General features: G+C 47.9%; 1 protein-coding gene across 2 annotated transcripts; it reads right to left on the bottom strand.

The window, feature by feature from the left end:
• Positions 1-3,635: 3,635 nt before the first annotated feature.
• On the bottom strand, positions 3,636-19,912 carry CLCNKA (chloride voltage-gated channel Ka). 2 transcript variants are annotated; one of them, XM_040423273.1, is made up of 20 exons: positions 19,793-19,912; positions 16,454-16,606; positions 16,164-16,292; positions 15,956-16,084; positions 9,404-9,543; positions 9,183-9,260; positions 9,008-9,086; positions 8,785-8,910; positions 7,705-7,789; positions 7,210-7,311; positions 6,939-7,023; positions 6,019-6,192; positions 5,856-5,925; positions 5,664-5,774; positions 4,733-4,946; positions 4,525-4,658; positions 4,256-4,353; positions 4,015-4,098; positions 3,853-3,939; positions 3,636-3,704 (listed from the first exon to the last, which is right to left on the bottom strand). In XM_040423273.1, exons 2-20 carry the CDS (start codon positions 16,551-16,553, stop codon positions 3,666-3,668), a joined length of 2,064 nt encoding a protein of 687 aa, XP_040279207.1. In that variant the 5' UTR covers positions 16,554-16,606; positions 19,793-19,912; the 3' UTR covers positions 3,636-3,665. The 2 variants fall into 2 exon arrangements, with proteins under 2 accessions (XP_040279207.1, XP_040279214.1); XM_040423280.1 differs by lacking the exon at positions 19,793-19,912 and adding an exon at positions 19,703-19,719.
• Between the last annotated feature and the right edge of the window lie 525 nt (positions 19,913-20,437).

The raw sequence follows: 20,437 nt of genomic DNA on the forward strand, positions 1-20,437 counted from the left end.
GTTGCTCCGTTCCGTGGTCCGCAAAAAAAAATATAACCTGTCCTATTCTTGTCCGTTTTTCAGACAAGAATAGGCAGTTATATTAAAGGCTGTCCGTGCCGTTCCGCAAATTGCGGAACGCACACGGACACCATCCGTGTTTTGCGGACCGCAAAACACACAACGGTCGTGTGCCTTTAGCCTTAATTAAAAAAAAAATGAATTCTCACCTAGCCCTAGTCCCCTGATACTCGGGCACATCATGCTCTCCCCAGCAGCAGGCATGGTGCAGTAACGTCATCAAGCTGGGCTGAGCAGGAGAGAGCACAGGCCGGGGAATGATCCTGATCTCTCTTTTGCACAGTTCAGCAGGTGTGATGATGTCACTGCACCGTGACTGCTGCTGGGCAGAGCACAGGCCGGGGAATGATCCTGATCTCTCTTTTGCACAGTTCAGCAGGTGTGATGATGTCACTGCACCGTGACTGCTGCTGGGCAGAGCACAGGTCGGGGAATGATCCTGATCTCTCTTTTGCACAGTTCAGCAGGTGTGATGATGTCACTGCACCGTGACTGCTGCTGGGCAGAGCACAGGCCGGGGAATGATCCTGATCTCTCTTTTGCACAGTTCAGCAGGTGTGATGATGTCACTGCACCGTGACTGCTGCTGGGCAGAGCACAGGACGGGGAATGATGGAGGAGTTAGCTGATGGCTCCTGCTTGACCATTGCATTCCACGGAGGACGCAGATGCAGTTTAAACTGGGACATGTCTCAGCCCTCCCTTGACTGTGGGACAGACAAAATCTAGGACTGTCCCCCTGGATCTGAGATGGTTGGAGGTATGCTAGTCCAATACTAGTTTTCAGCTTATATAGTTAATATGGTTGAAAAAAAGACTTGTGTTGAACCAACAATTAATGTAATGTTCCCATTCACTGACAGTAAGCAGATGTGTTGAACACAATGAAGAACTGAGGCTCCCTGCACACGTTGTGTATTATGCGCGGTTTGTCAGAGCTGATTCTCACGTGGATCAACCACGGCACCAGCAAAGTGTATGAGATTAGACGAATGTCACGTACACTTTGCAATTTTTTTTTTCCGTGTGGAAATTGACTTGCCGTGCGGATTTTGTCAATTCTTAGTTTTTTTTTTTTTTTAATGCATATTTCACCTTTTTCAATACAAGGCTGAGATCTGTGGACAATTTGCATCAAACCCAACAAATGTTCTGTTTCGTGTGCAGGTAGCCATAGAAAATAATGCTACTGGGGACGTTAGAGATCTGTGCAGGGAACTAGCGACATCTTGTGGGTGCAGCAGGTACTGCATGCGGTAATAGGACGCTTGCACCTGTCACTAGCTCACCGTTGTTCTCCATAGTAAATGATCAGTGACAAAGAAAGGAATTGCATTCTGTGCCGTTTGATAATAACTTGTCACCTATAATTACCCGAGACAGGGACCTCATGTAACACAGAGCTGTCGCCAGCAGCAACGCTGCCGTAATGCAGTCATCCCCGCACTGTGACAACCCACACCACACACCAGGAAATAATGCAAAAACTTTAATCTCTCCCAGGTGCATCAATCAGCGTGAAATGTAATGACTCTGATTACAGGTGACTGGGGTTTATCAATACCCAGCGTGGGAACATAGGACACGGTCGGATCAGGCCGTTGCTATGACGCGGCGACACGTTGGCCATAGGAAATGATAGAAATCCGGTGCAGTTTAAAGACAAGACATCACTCTGTCTTATAAACTTTATTTTTCTGGATGCAGCCTGCAGTTTAAAGCATGGAGGTTTTCTTATTATTTTGGTTGTCGTGGTCTAGTGTAATTGTGTTTTTTAAAAATATATCATTAGTGTGTCTATTATAGACAAGAAGAAAACATGGATTGTTATCAGTATATACAGACATGGCAACCAAAATGAAAAAAAAAACCTCCATGCTTTATACTGCAGGCTGCTTAATATATAAAAAGGTTTAGATTTTGAAGCTGTCTAATCACAGGGTGTGTGACGGACCCACTGCACCATTCGAGGTCTTCCTGAAATCAGCGCCAAGATCAGATGTTTAGGGTACGGCGACACAGTGGGTGCGACACGTGTTGTGCCCAAGCATTGCAGTTTAGCAGAGCAGCCGTAGGAATGAATGCAGTCACAGAGTTGGATTTTTTGCGATTCGCGTGTTGCGGTCGCAGCAGACTCTCAGATCGCACTGCAACCCTATTCATTCCTATGACTGTCCTGCGACACTGCGATACTTTTGGCGAGACACGTGTAGCGCCCAAAATTGCTCGCAGCCCTACTGTAAGGCCTCATGCACACAACAGTATTTTTTCGCGGTCCGCAAAACAGGATTCCGTTGTTCTGTGATCCGTGTCCGTTTTTTTTTTCGTGTGTCTTCCTTGACTTTTGGAGGATCACCAGACATGAAAAGTGAAAAAAAAATCTAAGTCAAGTTTGCCTTGAAAATGATAGGAAAAAAACAGACACGGATCACGGACGCGGATGACAATCTTGTGTGCCTCCGTGTTTTTTCACGGACCCATTGACTTGAATGGGTCTGCGAACCGTTGTCTTTGAAAAAAATAGGACAGGTCATATTTTTTGGACGGACTGGAAACACGGATCACGGACGCAGATGACAAACGGTGCATTTTCCGTGTTGTCAATGGGTCCGCAGAAAATCACGGAAAACAGAACAACGGACACGGTACCCAACAACGGTCGTGTGCATGAGGCCTAAAGGGGTTATCCAGGATTAGAAAAACATGGCTGCTTTTCTCCAGAGGTTGTGTCTGGTATAACAGCTCACCTTCACACTGAAGCGAATGGGATGGAACTGTAATACCACAAACAACCTGTGGACAGTGGTGGCGCTGCTCCTGGGGAAAGCAGCCATGCTTCGATACTCCTGAAAACCCCTTTAACCGTTGTCATCCCCAGTGCCATTCCCTGACGTTGGTTGTCAGGGAGCTGTGAACTTCAGTCCTCCATTTCCAGGAAGATGCAGTGCATGGGGGAGGATGAAACTGGGGGGACCGGCGTCCATGAGTCCCATGAGCAGCGGATGTGAGCCTGCCTGGAGTATTACAGCTCAGTCATGGTACAATGGAAAATTCTGCAACTTTCTAATATGCATTAAGTTTCAGTTCCTCGTTTGTAATATCTCTGCTTTCTGTAAGTGAATGGGAGGATTTATGTTTCATCCAGAAGCTGTCCTAATACTTCTCAGTTGTACCCAGTGATATACACAGACTTCAGACTGATACATTTTACCTGCGCTGATACATTGTCGCAAACAATCACGACAGATTTGCGCTGCCGATATATTTACCTCCCGGAGGGTATGGTCTAAACGGATACATTGTAACAAACCCCTCAGCTGTGAGCAAGCCTGGGTCAGCCTCTGGATGGAACAAGAATATCCCTATTCACTGACAGCAAGCAGCGGGCATGCACATGATGATGAATTGTAGCACAAAAGTCTGTTAGAAAGTTGCAGAACTTTTCAGTCTGTGTATTTCCGTGAGACCGGAGAGCCCGTTGGGAGTCATGATATCCATCCGTGTTATAGTGACCACCAGCGTCCGTTTATCCGATTTTCCATCAGGATCCGCGCTCTGGATGCTTCCGGTTTTTGGGGGCGTCCTTTTTCTGACCTCCATCTGCTTCATTTTGGGTTTGCAAGGTTCTCAATCGCTTTCCTCATCTGTAATAAAACATAAATATACGACAGGGAATCCATAAGGGGCGTCCCGCTCAGCATCCAGGGTGCGCAGGACTCCCCTATAACCAAAGTAGCCTTCAAATAAGAAATGGGGGGGGGGGGGCCCACACAAGTGAATAGGGGGACGTACCTCATTCCGGGTGACAGAGCCGACAATCTTCCCAAATTCTGTCACAAAGGCTTGCTGAAGATTGAGGAGCTCAAACAGGTGATGAGCCTGAGGTGGAGAGATGATGAGAGTTATACTCACAACTACCTGCGGTCGTCTCTCCAGCTTTGGAGGAATCCTCACCTCATGTAAGGACGTCGACGACGACAGCTGGAACGTGACCGGATCGAAGCTGCATTCGTCACTAAGGGTTCCATCGCACAGAGCCTACAATGCAGACACAGCAACACTCACTTCATTTCAATGATACTCTAGTTACATTCAAAGCTGCATCCACAATACTGCAAGTTTCACGAGTACTTCCATCTCATTGCTGCACCCTGCTGGTACAGAGCATAGTTGGTAGGATACCAGGTCCACTAACCTTATGCTCCGGGCTCGTCGGCTGCCGGTTGGACTCGTGCGTCTCCAGGAAACTGATCAGTTGACTTCTCTTCACCGAGCCGACCAAGACCCGAGCGTCTGCAGGAGGAAAAAGCATCCATCGCATGGTGAGGTCTGGACTCGTAATATAGAGGCCGTCTACACCAGATAGAAATCCCCGGCTCTGACTGTGTCAGTCTTCACTGTAGTTCTTGCATTCTATTCACGAACCAGGAAGCTCAGGATGACACAGGACATCCACTCACGTACCTGCGTTGTCCACCACTGGGAACTCCTTGTCGTCCGAGGACGTAATGATCTGGAGAACATGGTCGAAGCTGGCGTCGCGTGGGAGCACCTCGATGTCCGTCTTCATGAACTCCTTGGCGTTCACCTTGTAGGAGCTGCAGGGCGAAGCGAGACGTTACAATGCGGCGCCATCGCCCTTCCGCCACCGAGGGCAGGAACCCCGCCTTACTTTATCTGGCGGCTGCGGATCCGCGGCAGGTACGGCAGCTTCTTCACGATGATGGTGCCATCGTAGAAGGACGGCTGGAATTTCTGGGCAATGGCGTTGGCGATCAGCACCGACAGGATCACCGGAAGGATGTGCGCTATCTGACCCGTGGCTTCAAAGGCGAGCAGCGCCGTAGAAAGGGTGTGCGTCACTGCCCCCGAATAGGCCGCTGCCCCTAATAATAGAGACCCCGGGTGACAGGAGAATCAGACATGATAGGGCGGTATAATCTCCATCTCCATTTTTTGCGGTACGCAAATTTCGGATCTGCAAAAAACTGATGTCGCCCGTGTGCCTTCCGCAATTTGCGTAACAGAACGGGCGGCCCATTATACAAATGCCTATTCTTGTCCGCAGAACAGACAAGAATAGGACACGACTCATAATTTTTTGCAGGGCCACGGAAAGGAGCAACGGATGCGGACAGCACATGGAGTGCTGTCCGCATCTTTTGCGGACCCATTGAAATGAATGGTTCCGTATAAGGAACGCCAAATACGGCACGTATACGGAACGCAAAAACAGTTCGTGTGAACGAGCCCTAATGCTCATATAAATCACATCGTACTCCAGTTACATCCAAAGCTGCAGCTTTTAAGGGTGTGGACATCCCATAATGCAATCATTTCTGTCTTACTGCACTTTGGGAGATGTGGCTTTTTCTAGACCTCTGCACAGGGCTGGGTATATAATTTTCTGTACAGATAGATCCAGCAGGGGGCAGCAGTGAGATGTACTGCAGCGAAAGGGGAGACTAGAAGACACAACTGAGACTGCAGCTCTGGATGTGAGTATAGTAGAAGAATAATAAATCCGTAAGAAACCGTGCCTTGCGTTGAGGTCCGGTTACTATATGGCGGAATATAGATATATAACATAAATATTGACTCACCTGCCAGAGCATATCCTCCAGGAATGATGGGGTTAACTACGCCATCAGAGGTAATACCATCTGGGAATATATACGCCACGGTCTCTCCCACCAGTCGCCCAATGGCGGCTCCTGCGGATGATGATTGCAGACAGAGGGATGATGGGGATAATTTCCGGTTACTTTACCGTATCATTCTATCATTCTGCTTACCGTATATGAAGACGGGCATAAAGTACCCGGCGGGTAAGGGCAAGGTGGTGGCGAGGGTGAACATCCAGAACTGGAAGAAAAAGAGGAAGAACAGAACCGTAAAGCCGCCATCTCCTCGGGTGACATCACCGAGCTGTGACATCGTGTCACATGACGCACGAACCTTCATGATGATGAAAAACGCCAGAGTGCCGAAGATGGAGATCTGTGGGTTCGTCCATTCCATCCACAGATTTTTGGGGTCCACTTCTGTGGGGCGCAGTTCTGACATGTTCTGGGCAAGTGTCCACCACGTGCGGTTATCAAAGAGGGAGACGAGAAGCTCCTTCATGGTGAGCTGCGAATGGCGACATAAACGGAAATTACGTAAAATGGCAAGAAATAGATCTGAGCATCCCTGGGTGTAAAGGGTTAATGTCAGGAAGACAAGTAGACCCCCATAGATCATAAATCCTAAGGGCGTCTATAAATCATAGCGCCCCCCCCCCCCCAGGACCCCCATAGATCATAAAACCCAAGATAGCCCATAAATCATAGCACCCCAACATCCCTAGGACACCCATAAATCATAAATCCCAAGGGCGGCCATAAATCATAGCACCCCAACACCCCCAAGACCCCTATAGATGAAAAATCCAAGGGCGTCCATAAATCATAGCACCTCAGCCCCCAGGACCCCATACATTATAAAAAAAAAAAAAGGACCCACATAGAACATAGCCCCTCTCCTTACAACCCCTACCCCATAAGACAACCCTCCTCTGGACCCCCGTAGATCATAAATCCCAAGGACGTCCATAAATCATAGCGCCCCACCACCCCCAGGGCCCCTATAAATCATAACAACCCCCAGGACCCACATAGAACATAACCCCTCTCCTCAGGACCCCCACCCCATAACAACCCTCCACTGGACCCCCCAGAGATGATAATCCCCACTCTCTCTACAGATTATGACCCTCTTCACCCGGAGGTACAGAGATCACAATTCCCTGTTCTGCACTCTATGGGAGGAGCTTATAACTGTTCATCCTGAGCTTTCTAATTCATGAACAGAATACCAGAACTACAGTTAAGACTGACCCGTGATGCCAGGTACTGTCCAAGGAATTCTGGAAACGTTATAGTTGCAATGAGGAGCGCCAACAGTGCCGAGTACACGGGTTTACTAGAATAAGGTAAAAAGGGAACATTTCAGCTCAAAACATGCAACTTACATGACGTCACATCTGGAGAATAAGACATCACATACTAGGGTTATAGTGAATGCAGCTCTTGATGTGACTGGAGAATAAGACATCACATACTAGGGTTACAGGATACAAGGCAGTCACTGTACACAGCTGACACTTACTCATTCGCCAGTAACTTGGTGGTAAAAGGATTTCTTTTTACGTATCCCAGGAGCCAGCGCTGGCAGAACAGGTAGGCACAGCTTATCACCCCGCAGATCACCCTGTGGCATAAGCAGAGATTGGTAATCCCCCTTAAAAAGTATTCACGCCCTTCTCAGTCACCTCATCACTCTGTTGTATGGAGTATTTCTATGTCCTGCCCCTGACTGGCGCATTTCAGTCACCTCGTCACTATGTTGTATGGAGTATTTCTATGTCCTGCCCCTGACTGGCGCATTTCAGTCACCCCATCAGTAGTCCAGCGTCAGGTGGATTTCTAATACAGTTAATGGAAACATTGTGATTTCTACACTAATTGACTGATTCCTTAGTAGTTGGGTTCTAGCAATGGGAGGAGGGAGTAGAAAGTTTTGCAATTATTTTGTGTCCAATGACTGCACTGTCCTTCATGTTGCTCCTCTGTTGGATAGAACAGAGACAATGTTTGTTCTCACCCCAGGATCATGTAGAAAAACGTCTCTGGGAGGTCAAAGGGGAAGGTGATCTTAAAGTTGGTTTTGAAGATGGCTGAGATTGTCTCTAGGAGATAAGAAATACACACATCACACTCTACTCCCTGCCTCCACTAACCCTAGACTCTACTCCCTGCCTCCACTAACCGTACACTCTATTCACAGACTCCACTAACCCTAGACTCTACTCCCTGCCTCCACTAACCGTACACTCTAATCACAGACTCCACTAACCCTAGACTCTACTCCCTGCCTCCACTAACCGTACACTGTACTCACAGCCTCCACTAACCGTACACTCTATTCACAGACTCCACTAACCCTAGACTCTACTCCCTGCCTCCACTAACCGTACACTGTACTCACAGCCTCCACTAACCGTACACTCTATTCACAGACTCCACTAACCCTAGACTCTACTCACAGCCTCCACTAAACCTAGACTCTACTCCCAGCCTCCACTAACCGTGCAGTCTACTCTTAGCCTTCAATCATCCTAGACTCTACTCCCAGCCTCCACTAACCCTACACTGTACTCACAGCCTCCACTAACTGTACACTCTACTCACAGCCTCCACTAAATCTAGACTCTACTGTCAGCCACCAATGACCCTACTCTCTACTCTCAGCCTCCACTAAACCTAGACTCTACTCTCAGCCACCAATGACCCTATTCTACTCTCTACTCTCAGCCTCCACTAACCGTACACTCTACTCCCAGCTTCCTCTAACCCTACACTCTATTCACAGCCTCCACTAACCGTACACTCTACTCCCAGCCTCCAATGACCCTACACTCTACTCCCAGCCTCCACTAACTCTAGACTCTACACCCAGCCTCCACTAACCCCAAACTCTACTCCCAGCCTCCACTAACTCTAGACTCTACACCCAGCCTCCACTAACCCCAAACTCTACTCCCAGCCTCCAATAACCCCATGCTCTACTCTCAGCCTCCACTAACCCCACACTCTAGCCTGTACATTATATCAGTTTTGACCCACCACATTGGCCTCAACATCCATATACTTATACAGAATAAGAGATCAGCCTTGGTTTTACCCTGCTCGCTGTTGAACACAGCCAAAAGACGGAACATAAACGCTCCACAAGTGGCAGCGAAGAATCCGCGCCAGTAATTCCGCACGGCGAAATGTGATGACATCACCTCCACGCTGAAGAGCACCCCTGTGGAGATCACACATTATTTGTCACTATTCTTCATGGAACAAGAAATCAACAAAAATTTTGATAAATATTTACGAAAAGAGGCGCAATCACCTACCGCTAATCGGTGCACCAAACACAGTGGAGACACCAACAGCAGCGGCCGCCACCAGCATCTCATGTTCCTTATGCTTGTTCTGTGGAGATAATTGTTTTTGGGGTCAAGGTGAACAATGACCTCCAGGGGTGGTCCATTTATTCTATAGTGACCCCGTTAATTGTGTAATACAGACCTCGTAGTGTCCGGTGACAGAGGTCCTCATCCGCCCCAGGTAGGCTGCGATCATGCTGGACAAATGGACAAAAGGACCCTGTAACAACAGGAGGTGACCATCTCAGGTCGGTCTGGTACGGCATGTCCTTCATGGTGGAACTACCCCATACAGGACAACAGATATCACAGATGCTGTCATTAACCCTATATCATTCCTGCACCATGGACCAAAGCACTCACCACTTTGCCCAGGAACATGGTGCTGCCAGCGGACAGGGTACAGGTCAGACCCACCACCTTGGCCCCAAAGTTCTTGATGGTTAGATATTCCTCCAGGATGACGCCCGTGAGGATCGTCTTCAGTTCCGGGATTCCTGAGCCTGCGGAAAAAGGGAGATATGGACGAGACATGGAATATTCAGGGGGCTGAGAGGAACATGGCTGCACTAGACTGAGGACAACTACGGAACCAAATCCTCCTCCTATATGACAACCCACCTCCAGGGTGGAGGAGCACCTGTTTAGTGATCCAAGCATGGATCCTATAGCATGGGTCATATATGATTATTCCCCCCCCCCCCCCTCTATTATAAAATCTTGTTGCCACGGTTACAGTTTTGAATCAGAATTTAGACTCCTCCCACTTATGTCATTTGCTTTCCCCCCTACACCATGGGCACAGTCATGTGATAAATAAGCTCCACCCCTCAGAAGAAGGAGTTATAAAATGGCCGCAGGAAGTGAAGCATCAGGTGAGAGAATTGTAATAAATAGTAAGGGATTTATACAGTTTTCCTGCCTGGTTTTCACTGCTTTCCTCCAGAGGAATGCTTCAGTGTGACTTTATGTGGTAGCTGGAGGAGTCCTTTAAGGCAAGTTGTAACATCCCAGAGTTATGTTACGAAACTCTTTTACCCCGCTACAACCTGTTAGGTGTATCTGCATTGTCATCCTGTGTAATGTAACGTCACATCCTCACTAATGTGCATTGAAACCCTTGTTAAAGGGAATCTGTCACCTGCTTTTACCATTTTAAGCTGTCACCGTCACAAAATGCCCCGTCCTTCTTCCTGTCGGCGGCCAGAAATCTCACGCAGGCGCAGTACCGCCTGTGGCCTGCACGATCATCAACCTCCTCAGGGCAACAGCGCTCAGATTAAGTCACTGGGCTCGGCGCATGCCCAGTGAGACTTTTGAGGCTGTTGCCCTCAGGAGCTTGATGATCGCGCAGGCGCAGCCCGCAGGCAGTACTACGCCTGCGCAAGATTTATGGCCGCCGACAGGAAGAAGGACGGGGCATTTCTAGAAGGTAGACGATGACGTGGGGAGGGGGCGGAACCGTTTGCCGGGGCTGTGGGAGGTTATTTGAGGATCAGGAGGCGTTCTTGGGATTCAAATTAAGGCGGGCTGGGCACTGCAGGGGGGCGTCACTGGGCTCCAGAGAGGAAAAAAATGCCCCTCTGGGCACCTTGGAGCTTCATTAGCATATCATAAAAAGGGTTTTTTTTATCAAAAGGACAAAACGAAATAAAGTAAGAAGAAGACTGCAGGAAATAAGGTACTTTAGTGAACATGGCGATGGTGACAGCTTAAAATGGTAAAAGCAGGTGACAGATTCCCTTTAAATGTAAATTGCTGTAATTTTTATGTACATCAGCAGGTGGCAGCAATGTGTTTAGCAGAGACTTAGTTCAGTTTAGCATATCTAGACTGGAATAGTACATTCCAGTTTAGCTCCCTCCTTTTTGAGGAGGTGTGGAATGTTCTTACATCCTGCCTCATGGGGAGGAAAGGAAGTTAGAGTTAGTGTGCCAGCCACCCCTGCTTGGGGAAGGCTGTGCTGGTAGGAGCTCCCAGTTCTAGGGATCCCAACCCAGGATCGTGTCTCGGCTGAGACCAAAGATCATCATTCCCAGTCTGAGCCTTCAGCCTCAGCTGGTGGAAAGCAAGCAGCCACCTCCAGAACTCCAGGAAGAACCATACCCTGTGAGCATCCAGAGACCAGGAGAAGCCAAATTCCTCTTCAGCTAGTCAGTCCCATACACAGCAGAAGATAGAGCAGAAGATAGTAATTCCTGACACATTTCAGAGCCACAAGCAGACGACTTATCCTGCAAGAGAGCTCCAGGCACATGATAGAAGCAGAAGATAGATTCCTGCCATACATTGCCAATACCTGCTGGGACTTCAGACTATTGCTGTATCTCATATGGATTAATGCTGTATCCAGTAAAGACCAGTTTGAATTATATTCCAAGTCTGGATCTCATTCATTGCTACCAAGTTCCTCAATTACTCCTACTAGCAACATACTCATTTATTGCAAGTAAGCCAGGATCCAGGAGTCCAGCCATACCCAGGTAGGAGACACCGCTGACACGATACCCACTACTACACAGAGACATTACACCACTCTGGCATTCCTAACCTGGTATGTGAGTTGCAACACCTTAAAGGGCCCTGAGACTGTACCCTGCGCACGCTGCAATTGGCGTCACGAACAAAAACTATTAACTATCATTTACACCTGACCCAGTCATTGCATATTATAGCGTCAGTGTGCATAACCCCAATCCGGCTTACTGCATATTTTGGCGTCACGAACAGGATCGAGCTGTGTGCCAACAGAACCGGATCCAATTGCATGTTTCACAGTACTGCAAGTTCTAAGAATTGTACAAAAACCCTGAAAATTGACTTTATTGCCTTGTTGCTGTGCCAGAAAGCGCTAAAACGTGCGCTCCAGCACTCAAAGGGTTAATTCGCCATATTCGCAAAATGGCGCTGCTTCTTCATGCCCAGAAGCGGGAAAACTCAAGAACGCCCTCTCAAGAGCGCGAAGATGCCGAATACGCCCCCCTAGAAGAGGGAAATCTAAAGCCTGCCCACCAAGAACTTTGCATTGTGAGCCAGGGGAGTGCAGACTCCTCCCTCTGGGCTCCACCCTCACTTCCTGAAAGCACCCCATACAGTGGAGCCAAGGAAGATGGCGCTCCCTCCTCCAAAATGGGATCAGATGGCGATCCAGGGAGAGCTTGTATATGAGACCACCGTACCTGAGATCCGGGTCTCGCAGCTTATCAAGAAGGTGGGCCCCTGCACATTTGGAGTGTCCCCAGAGCCAGCGCCTGCCGCAATCAGGTAAGAGACACCCGCCGCTGGCCCAGCTGAGGGGGCCGCTGTTGCCACTCCTGCGGAAGAAGACGCGACTCCAGTCCAGACCTAGGAGGCAGTGGATCCCTCCGCCACTACTGCTGCCAGCGTCAAAGACAAGACGTTCCCCAAGATGGCCGCCGACGCTAAGCCTGCTCCCGCGGAGGATGCCACTGGCGTAGCTGCCCAGGTTTTTCGGACCAGCCTGCACCGCAGACGGCGATTGGACCCCGCGATGACCACCAGGAGGCACCGGAACCTTTCGCCCGGCCGCGACATCAGGTAGGAGCAGCCGCGCTCCCTGAGGCCCAGGCTTGGTCCGTACCTGCCCCTGCACTGCTCCCTGAGGGTCCCGATACCCCAAACAGGCCTAGGCCTGCTCCGCCAAGGACACCTACTGGTCCTTCCACTCCGCCGCCCAGAACCAATACCGCGAGAGCGGGACGCTTGAACCCGGAGGTCCTCACAGTGATCCCTAAACTCCCTGCGGCCTCAAATCTACAGGTGGGGCAAATAAATAACTTAGTAATGACTTTCAATCTCAGAGTACAAGGGCACGTCTTACCCAGAGAGGTCCGTAAGGTGTCCCTCATCACGCCGGTTGGCACGGCAGAGGCGGCCAAAGCTCCCACTCCGCTGCCCAGAGAGAGCGCTCCTTCCCTGCCATCACCACCACTGGCGATACTGTTGCCAAAGCCACTACAGCCAGGAGTTCTGAGTCCTTCTGCCCCGGCCGGAGTTCCCGATGTACAGCAGCTCACCGTAGCTTTGACCAGCCTCACTACCCAGACAGTACCAGGAACCTCCACAAGAGGTCAGTGCAGCTCCATCACAGCAGCCAGCTTGAACTACAAGATGCAGGAGCGCCCTCTTGTGTTCCTCAACAGTTCCGGCAGTGATGAAGAGGTCACCTGGCATGATAACCTTGCCCAATGGAAAGCCCGCAGGTGGAGTAAATTACAGGACTTTCTAAAAAGAACGGAAGAACGGAAAAAGATACAGAGGATGTTTAGTGATGAAGCCTCCAAGTCTTCTTTTCAGCCGCCTGCTAAAGACAGCACACCTGATATGACTATCAGAACCAGCACCGAATCCGGAGATCTTTGCTATGAAAGACCAAGAGTTCGTCCTTTATTGCTGTCCAGAAAACCTGTCACCTACAAGGAAAAAGCCAAGGCTTACAGAGGATTTTCCTGAGAAAGATGATCCTGCAATTCCAAGTTCTGCCACAGAAAGCCACCAGGAGATCACAGATGAAGTTCCTGCTAGAGTTACAGCTGCTGAGAGCATACAGTTTAAAGAACTTTTGCGTCCTCAAATATGGGATCCAGGAGGATGTTTTCCAGACTTTCCTGTGAGGAAAACTACCCACTGTAGCAATTACCCACTACCTTGTGTGGATTACAATTAACTCTATTGTTGCCCATTGGATTACAAGTGACTTTTGTTTATTTCCTGTGGATTACAAGTGACTTATGGACTTATTGTTCCTGTCCACAGTCAAGCACTTCAAGGAAAAAGACTCAAGCCATATTTGAGCGTATTATTGCACTGATATTTGCATAATATTTTTGCACTAATTGTACCAGTTTACATGTTATGCAACATTCAAGTAACATGCCCATTGTGTGTATTCTCTCCTAGGTGCCGCAATGTGACCTTCCTGCACTATTTGTGACAATTGCACTTAACCTAAAATGTAGCAACTTACTCTTGTATGCCTTATTTGACAGCTCATGTTCTCTCATTCCTTTATACGGACTGCCTTTATGCGGACACTTAATACTAATGGCCTACACCTGGATTCATATATCCCGGGTACCCAGGGTAGGACCAAGTGGTAAGTCCCGGCAGGTCCAGTAACTACACGGGTAACCCTGCTGCTTTGGGAATGGCTAGGGGAATAAGGTACCCCTCCTTCCCGCTTGTTTTATGTTCAGGATTGCTCCCATCCTGAGGTGTTTTATTTCCAGGAGTTCCATAGGATCACTATGTCCTCTTACTGTGACATTGCCAGAAGTGCATGGAGATGCTAAATACCTCCCCTTCTGAGCCTTTGCCTAAGGTACGGGCCCTCAAACCTTAGAGCCACAATTTAGCTACCCTTAGTCACCATAGTGATCATGCTATAAGCCAAATTACTCAGGCTTTGGTGCAGGAAAGGGAATACAGGATAAAGCCACCCTTTCATTTGCGGGCATTCAATTACATAATGGCGGGACTACAGAGTAAAGACACCCCCCTGCTTTCTTTGGTGTTTTAGGGCCAGAACATTTCAAAGTCAGTCAGTAATGTTTGCTTAGTGCAGTATTTGGTTCACTGGTTATACCGAGAGAGGGAAACTGTGTGTTGGACACCCTACTCATGTGGGAAGGAACCTATGGATAGCCGTTTTATGTTTGTCTATGTATGTCATATGTGTAATACATGCAGCACTTTGTACTTTATTGGGTACCCCAGAGCTGATTCCTCTCCCTCCTAAGCATAAGCAGAGGGCGGCTTAACTCGAAGTAAGGGGGAATGTAACATCCCAGAGTTATGTTACGAAACTCTTTTACCCCGCTACAACCTGTTAAGGGTATCTGCATTGTCATCCTGTGTAATTTAACGTCACATCCTCACTAATGTGCATTGAAACCCTTGTTAAATGTAAATTGCTGTAATTTTCATGTACACCAGCAGGTGGCAGCAATGTGTTTAGCAGAGACTTAGTTCAGTTTAGCATATCTAGACTGGAATAGTACATTCCAGTTTAGCTCCCCCCTCTTTGAGGAGGTGTGGAATGTTCTCACATCCTGCCTCATGGGGAGGAAAGGAAGTTAGAGTTAGTGTGCCAGCCACCCCTGCTTGGGGAAGGCTGTGCTGGTAGGAGCTCCCAGTTATAGGGATCCCAACCCAGGATCGTGTTTCGGGTGAGACCAAAGATCATTATTCCCAGTCTGAGCCCTTCAGCCTCAGCTTGTGGAAAGCAAGCAGCACCTCCAGAACTCCAAGAAGAACCATACCCTGTGAGCATCCAGAGACCAGGAGAAGCCAAATTCCTCTCAGCTAGTCAGTCCCATACACAGCAGAAGATAGACAGAGCAGAAGATAGTAATTCCTGCCACATTTCAGAGCCACAAGCAGACGACTAATCCTGCAAGAGAGCTCCAGGCACATGATAGAAGCAGAAGATAGATTCCTGCCATACATTGCCAATACCTGCTGGGACTTCAGACTATTGCTGTATATCATATGGATTAATGCTGCATCCAGTAAAGACCAGTTTGAATTATATTCCAAGTCTGGATCTCATTCATTGCTACCAAGTTCCTCAATTACTCCTACTAGCAACACATTTATTGCAAGTGAGCCAGGATCCAGGAGTTCAGCCGTACCCTGGTAGGAGACACCGTTGACACTATTACCACTACCATACAGAGAAATTACACCACTCTGGCATTCCTAACCTGGTACGTGAGTTGCAACACCTTAAAGGGCCCTGAGACTGTACCCTGTGCACGCTGCAATTGGCGTCACGAACAAAAACTATTAACTATCATTTACACCTAGACCTCATAATCTCAAGGATCTATCCCTGAGGAGAGTCCAGTAACCTGCCCCGAGAGTGGAGTAATGGAGCCAGCCCTACGATCTTACCTCCAGAGTGTGGGGTGATACTCTGAGCAAAGCCGGTGGAGAAGGCGATCAGGGCGATGGGGTAGACAATCCAGGACAGGTATCTGAGCAGAGTGTTGTCCCCCAGTTCCTGCTGGAGCCACCGATGAGCTGTGGGGAGACAAGAAAGGTGAGAGAAATTTAAAGGGGCACTCCTCTGCCATCCACCATTATGTAATAAAATGTTTACCATTCAGCATTCTGGAGACGGTGAAGTCCATGGTGAAGCTGATCAGAGCCATGATGACCCCAAGAGCAAAGAGGAAATACCAGTCATCACCGACACGGAAAAGGATTCTTTTCAATCCCAGGAGGAACGCTGCAAAAAAATAGGAATAGCTTGTTAGGGGGAACTCTCCACTTAAGATCCTTCACTGAGTTCTCCCCCCCATCCAATTCAGGGTCTTTCCACCAAAGTGTATGTAGAGGTCATAACAGCACGCTGCCCCCTGGTGGTCATCACCCAACATTTTACCCTACCTTTCATCGTCTTCCGCGTTCTGGGGAACGGCCTGAGGACATCCTTCTGCGCCAGCATTCTATCCCCTGCTTCGCCCTGTTCAATGACCAGGCCCTCCATAGTTCTGGCTCCTGCAAAAGGCTTCCAGGGGCCACAGGGTGGAAGAGGAGTGTCTAATACATGAGAAAAGAGACTCAGCAGCAAGATAATGCAGTGTAATGTTACAGGATGGGTCCGCCTGATAGTAAATTGTCAGCTCTTTGGATCAGGAGCTTGTTTCCTGTTTATAACTTGGATGATTGCAGTAATAATAAATTAACTGAGCAAACGGGGCAACAGCCATAATGTCCCCTCACATTCAGCTAATCACTGCAATTAGGGCAATATACGTAGTATAACATGATTTACACCATTACATAATAAATACATTCATTTAATATAATAGAATTTAATCTATTGTTTACATTGCAGCCAAGATCCAGGAGCAACAGAAATTTACTTGCAGCAGAGATCAAAATATGGAAGCTGTAATAACTAATATCTACACCAGGTGGAGACACACAACAAAATCTCCCACCATCAACCTAATGTATAGAATAAGAGCTGCATTTGGACAGATGTTACACAGAAGTGGTATTACTGTACAATATCCAGGCATGCAGAAAAGAGGATGATACTGGGAATTAGAGGTGAGCGAATTTCATATTTTGAAATTCGTTTGCGCTTCGTTTGGTGGTAAAAGCAGAATTTCGTTATGGATTCCGTTACCACGGACCATAACGCAATTCTATGACGGAATACATAACGGAATACCTTTAGAGGCATTCTGTTATTCATTCTGTCATAATAGAAGTCTATGGCCTGCATAACAGAAACGGGACGGATCCATTATGCAGGCCATAGACTCCCAGTATACAGGACGGGAGAAGTGGTACTGTGCAGTGTATATATATACAGAATAAGAGCAGATACTGAGGATTACACCCAGTATACAGGACGGGAGAAGTGGTACTGTGCAGTGTCCATATATACAGGATAAGAGCAGATACTGAGGATTACACCCAGTATACAGGACGGGAGAAGTGGTACTGTGCAGTGTATATATATACAGAATAAGAGCAGTTACAGAGGATTACACCCAGTATACAGGACAGGAGAAGTAATGTATGTACAGTCGTGGCCAAAAGTTTTGAGAATGACACAAATATTAGTTTTCACAAAGTTTGCTGCTAAACTGCTTTTAGATCTTTGTTTCAGTTGTTTCTGTGATGTAGTGAAATATAATTACACGCACTTCATACGTTTCAAAGGCTTTTATCGACAATTACATGACATTTATGCAAAGAGTCAGTATTTGCAGTGTTGGCCCTTCTTTTTCAGGACCTCTGCAATCCGACTGGGCATGCTCTCAATCAACTTCTGTGCCAATTCCTGACTGATAGCAACCCATTCTTTCATAATCACTTCTTGGAGTTTGTCAGAATTAGTGGGTTTTTGTTTGTCCACCCGCCTCTTGAGGATTGACCACAAGTTCTCAATGGGATTAAGATCTGGGGAGTTTCCAGGCCATCGACCCAAAATGTCAACGTTTTGGTCCCTGAGCCACTTAGTTATCACTTTTGCCTTATGGCACGGTGCTCCATCGTGCTGGAAAATACATTGTTCTTCACCAAACTGTTGTTGGATTGTTGGAAGAAGTTGCTGTTGGAGGGTGTTTTGGTACCATTCTTTATTCATGGCTGTGTTTTTGGGCAAAATTGTGAGTGAGCCCACTCCCTTGGATGAGAAGCAACCCCACACATGAATGGTCTCAGGATGCTTTACTGTTGGCATGACACAGGACTGATGGTAGCGCTCACCTTTTCTTCTCCGGTGAAGCCTTTTTCCAGATGCCCCAAACAATCGGAAAGAGGCTTCATCGGAGAATATGACTTTGCCCCAGTCCTCAGCAGTCCATTCACCATACTTTCTGCAGAAGATCAATCTGTCCCTGATGTTTTTTTTGGAGAGAAGTGGCTTCTTTGCTGCCCTTCTTGACACCAGGCCATCTTCCAAAAGTCTTCGCCTCACTGTGCGTGCAGATGCGCTCACACCTGCCTGCTGCCATTCCTGAGCAAGCTCTGCACTGGTGGCACTCCGATCCCGCAGCTGAATCCTCTTTAGGAGACGATCCTGGCGCTTGCTGGACTTTCTTGGACGCCCTGAAGCCTTCTTAACAAGAATTGAACCTCTTTCCTTGAAGTTCCTGATGATCCTATAAATTGTTGATTGAGGTGCAATCTTAGTAGCCCCAATATCCTTGCCTGTGAAGCCATTTTTATGCAACGCAATAATGGCTGCACGCGTTTCTTTGCAGGTCACCATGGTTAACAATGGAAGAACAATGATTTCAAGCATCGTCCTCCTTTTAACATGTCAAGTCTGCCATTTTAACCCAATCAGCCTGACATAATGATCTCCAGCCTTGTGCTCGTCAACATTCTCACCTGAGTTAACAAGACGATTACTGAAATGATCTCAGCCGGTCCTTTAATGACAGCAATGAAATGCAGTGGAAAGTTTTTTTGGGGATTAAGTTCATTTTCATGGCAAAGAAGAACAATGCAATTCATCTGATCACTCTTCATAACATTCTGGAGTATATGCAAATTGCTATTATAAAAACTTAAGCAGCAACTTTTCCAATTTCCAATATTTATGTAATTCTCAAAACTTTTGGCCACAACTGTATACAGAATAAGAGCAGATACTAAGGATTACACCCAGTATACAGGAGAAGTGGTACTGTGCAGTGTCCATATATACAGGCTGGGAATAGCTGTGGGACATGCAGTGACTTGTGAAGGTCACTTTGGTGCCTGGCTCAGACTTTGTGTCACTGTCTGTGTATCTGATCTGCTCTCCGTCATCGCCTGTTTTATCACCGCTCTGCGATTAATCTGACATGTTCCTCTCTCGCTGCTATAAATATTCACTGAACTCCGATAACGGAACGAGGACCAATGAGGAAACACTTCCAGAGAGGAACCTTCAGACATGGACACAAATATCTGCCCCTCCAGTGAAGAAGGAGGCATGGCTCCCCCTGCTGTACGCTGAGTAGAATAGCGTGCTTATCGTTACGTCTTATTCTCCAGTCACATCCAAAGCTGCAGTCCTCACGTCTGATGATGGACTGAAAACTATCTATCTGCTTCCAGCTCCATGTGAACAATGACCGATGATCTGTAGCCTCTCTACACCCATATAGCCGCCATCATTGCTCTTACACAAGTTACCACCCAGCTTTCCCAGACTCCTGCCTGGTGATATCACAGCCCATCACTTGTTATCTCAGTTGGTACATTCTCAGCACTCACCGGGCACACGGGTCTGTCCAGGTGATGAAAGGCGCAGCCCTCTGAGGGACTGCAGGATCCTGTTCTTCTCTACAGGTGCCTCCTCCTCCTCCTGGGACTGGCACTACCTACCTGCCTTCAACCCTGTGCCCCCCCCTCCCCTTCCTCCTCCCAGGTTTATACACAATATTACAATGTCCTTGAGAAGTCAAGCAGAACCGGCCCTAGGCGAGAATTCCAGCTCAGTCACCTTCATCCCAGGAGCAGGAGGGTGCACCAGGGAGATAAAGGGGTGCACTGGCAGAGCCAGGACTGTGGGCATGGGGTAGATGAGCAGAGAAGGACAGTTTGGGGATAAGTGCCCCTCTGTGATATTCTGGTTACTGACCTTACACGTTCTTCTTGCCGTAGATTGGCGGAGCTGACCTTCCGCATTAGGGCTCATGCACACAAACTTATTTTTTGTCCATGTCCGTTTTTTTGCGGCCCCTATGCAGAACCGTTAGTTTTAATGGGGCAACAAAAAAAAATGAAAATGACTGTGTGTGCCCGCAAGTCCTTTCCACAAAGAAAATAGAACATGTCCTATTTTTGTCCATTTTGCAGACAAGGACAGGCATTAATACACTAGATCCGCATAAAAACGGATGTGGCATGGACCTCACA

The sequence above is a fragment of the Bufo bufo genome, chromosome 1, assembly GCF_905171765.1.
Source record: "Bufo bufo chromosome 1, aBufBuf1.1, whole genome shotgun sequence".
Lineage (NCBI taxonomy): Eukaryota > Metazoa > Chordata > Amphibia > Anura > Bufonidae > Bufo > Bufo bufo.